Source organism: Sinocyclocheilus anshuiensis, unplaced genomic scaffold (assembly GCF_001515605.1).
Source record: "Sinocyclocheilus anshuiensis isolate Anshui unplaced genomic scaffold, SAMN03320099.WGS_v1.1 scaffold698, whole genome shotgun sequence".
Classification (NCBI taxonomy): domain Eukaryota; kingdom Metazoa; phylum Chordata; class Actinopteri; order Cypriniformes; family Cyprinidae; genus Sinocyclocheilus; species Sinocyclocheilus anshuiensis.
Genome location: NW_015544168.1, coordinates 360,550 through 362,979, shown reverse-complemented (window position 1 = coordinate 362,979; position 2,430 = coordinate 360,550). Strand labels below are relative to the sequence as shown.

Genomic DNA, 2,430 nt, shown 5'->3' with positions numbered 1-2,430 from the left:
TGAAGCATATATATATATATATATATATATATATATATATATAATTATTATTATATTTCGTGTTGTATTATTATAACTATCATATATTGTACTTTCAACCTTTGAAATGTGAAGCATGCAGTATTGTTCATGTTATAGTCTACATATTGTTTAATTTGTATTGTATTATATTACAAAATAGTGCAAACACAAACTATTTTTTTTCTCTCTCTCTGCAGCTTTCATCAACTCTGCTAATCAAAGTGCCCAAGCCCAGCTCGTACCACGAAGCCAAACAAGCAGTGTTGGAGTACCATACGGCCAAGCAAACGCTCATCAAGGCCTTTCACAAAGCGGGCTTGGGCGCCTGGGTGAAAAAACCCATAGAACAGGACCAGTTCTCGCTGAACTCTTGAAAAGGGAACATAAAAAGACCAGGACATGACAACAACCAGCTGTTAATACTTCACTTGATGTGAGGGGATGTGTGTGTGTGTGTGTGTGTGTGTGTGTGTGTGTGTGTGTGTGTGTGTGTGTGATGCTGTTTGTTCTCAGACAAACCAAGAGCCCTTTACTGTCTGTCATTTTGCTCTCTTTGTGTGAATCATGACACTGCCTTTTTAATTTGTAATGTAGAAGCAGACTGTCATCTAACGTATGTTTGTTTTTAGTTAGCGGCATTAGCCTTTAGCAGATAACAGGACGTAATGTCATTTGTAACTGGAAAAATTTTCTTTTTATTATTTCTTTTTTTGTGAGAGAGGGTTGTTCCGACAAAGCCTTGATGCCGTAAACGTGCATGTTACGTGGCTTCAGGTCGACCACACCGCTGTGCGCACGGGTCTGAAGGTTTCCTGGTCCAGCCTACCAAAATGCTGGCTCACCTTTTTGAGCATGGTTCTCCTTGATATGCAAAACATAAGCATATTTATATTTTTTATTCCATTGCCTCCAGATTTTAGAAGGGGAAGAAATTCTATCACATAGATCATAACTATACAGCATGGTCCCTTTAGATAGACAAACTTATTTTGTCAGGACTTTAGTGTAGAATTAGCGTATGCCGTCTTTCTAGTCAAAATAGATTTCAGATTTGAATTTAACCTCAGAGGGAAACTTTAATTTTTGCAAATGGTTCCTTGAGAGCTATGTAAGCTGTATTCCCAAACGGTTATTTTAATTGGAAGATGGAGTAGTTTCATGGATGCAACCAAAGTGCATTGACGTTATTAAACAATGTGTCGTGGCTGTTTAAATTTCTCAGAGGTCTTAAATGCATGTGCGAATTACATAAGGCTCACAAAGAATGCCCTTTATTCTGGGTTAAATACTTTACTGGCCTATAATGCAGCATTTTAGAAGCCCTACTTTTTAGGTGTCTGCACTATATTGACTTTAAGCTGCATGGAGTCCATTGGATCACTCAAACCAAATGGCAGATTTCCCAGTGAACCTGATCTGCTAATGTGATCGAGTTATGTAAAAGGAATAGTTCATCCAAATATGAAAATTCACCCTTATTTTGTTCCAAGCTCCATAGGACTTCCAAATTGTCTAAAGCTTCGCATGAGGAAGAGACCAAACCCAGAATCATTATGAATTTGAATGTTGGTGAGTCTATTTCTGGTTGAACTCTTCCTTCAACATTCAAGCTGCATTTAGTCACTGCAGGTTTGAGAGCAGGGCATCATGGGAGTTCTTCAAGATGGCAGAATGGTCTGAAAAATGCACGTTTATTATTGACAAAAGTCATCTCTGCATGCGGAAGCAAGAGTTTGCAGAGGCGACTCTGACTTTTACTTTATCCTTGCGTCTTGTTTGAGGATTTTTTTATTTCCTGCATAGACCTGAATGCCTACATTCCTCCTCAGAGACGCTTCTGTAAGACTGAATTCAGCTGTGTCCTTGAGGATGAGGTTTCCCCTCTGCAGACTTGTGCTGTAGGAAGGTCTGAGCCAGGAGCTCAGGTGCTCTTTGATTTATGACTTATCCAGTGCAGCATGTTTGACTGGTAAGGTTATAGAGAGCTGGGAAGCAGAAGTATTTTCTCCACCGATCATTCATGTGCAGAAAATTGGGCTTTGGTGGTTTTCAGATTCCAGAAGCATTGCTGTTTAATATAAACTCCTGGTGGGGTTTATAGTCATATAATTTGACACTTAAAACGAAAGATACACGGTTGCATTAGTATTTAAAGGAATTGGTGACCCAAAAATGAAAATTGTGTGATTTACTCGCCCTCAAACATGTATGCATACCATAGACCAGTGTTTCCCAACTGGGGTGCCGTCTGTCGAGAGCAGGGGTGCCGTGTAAAAAATCATTTTTTTATATTTTTAAATTGCTAAAATGTTCAAAAAAGCATCTATTATATAATATCCATTTCTGATGTTGCCAATAATTAGAGATGCACCGAAATTTCGGCTGCCGAAAATTAGTTCACCGCTCAGG

At 38.8% G+C, this 2,430-nt stretch overlaps 1 protein-coding gene across 2 annotated transcripts in view; it reads left to right on the top strand.

Annotated features, from left to right (window-relative positions):
- The window catches only part of adarb1b (adenosine deaminase RNA specific B1b), a 110,849-nt gene extending 108,923 nt beyond the window's left edge, over positions 1–1,926 (top strand). For both annotated transcript variants that reach the window (XM_016496090.1, XM_016496089.1), the window contains one exon: positions 219–1,926. In XM_016496090.1, coding sequence (XP_016351576.1) covers positions 219–395 — 177 coding nt within the window. In that variant the 3' untranslated portion in view covers positions 396–1,926. The remainder of the gene's footprint in view (positions 1–218) is intronic.
- The last annotated feature ends 504 nt before the right edge of the window (positions 1,927–2,430 follow it).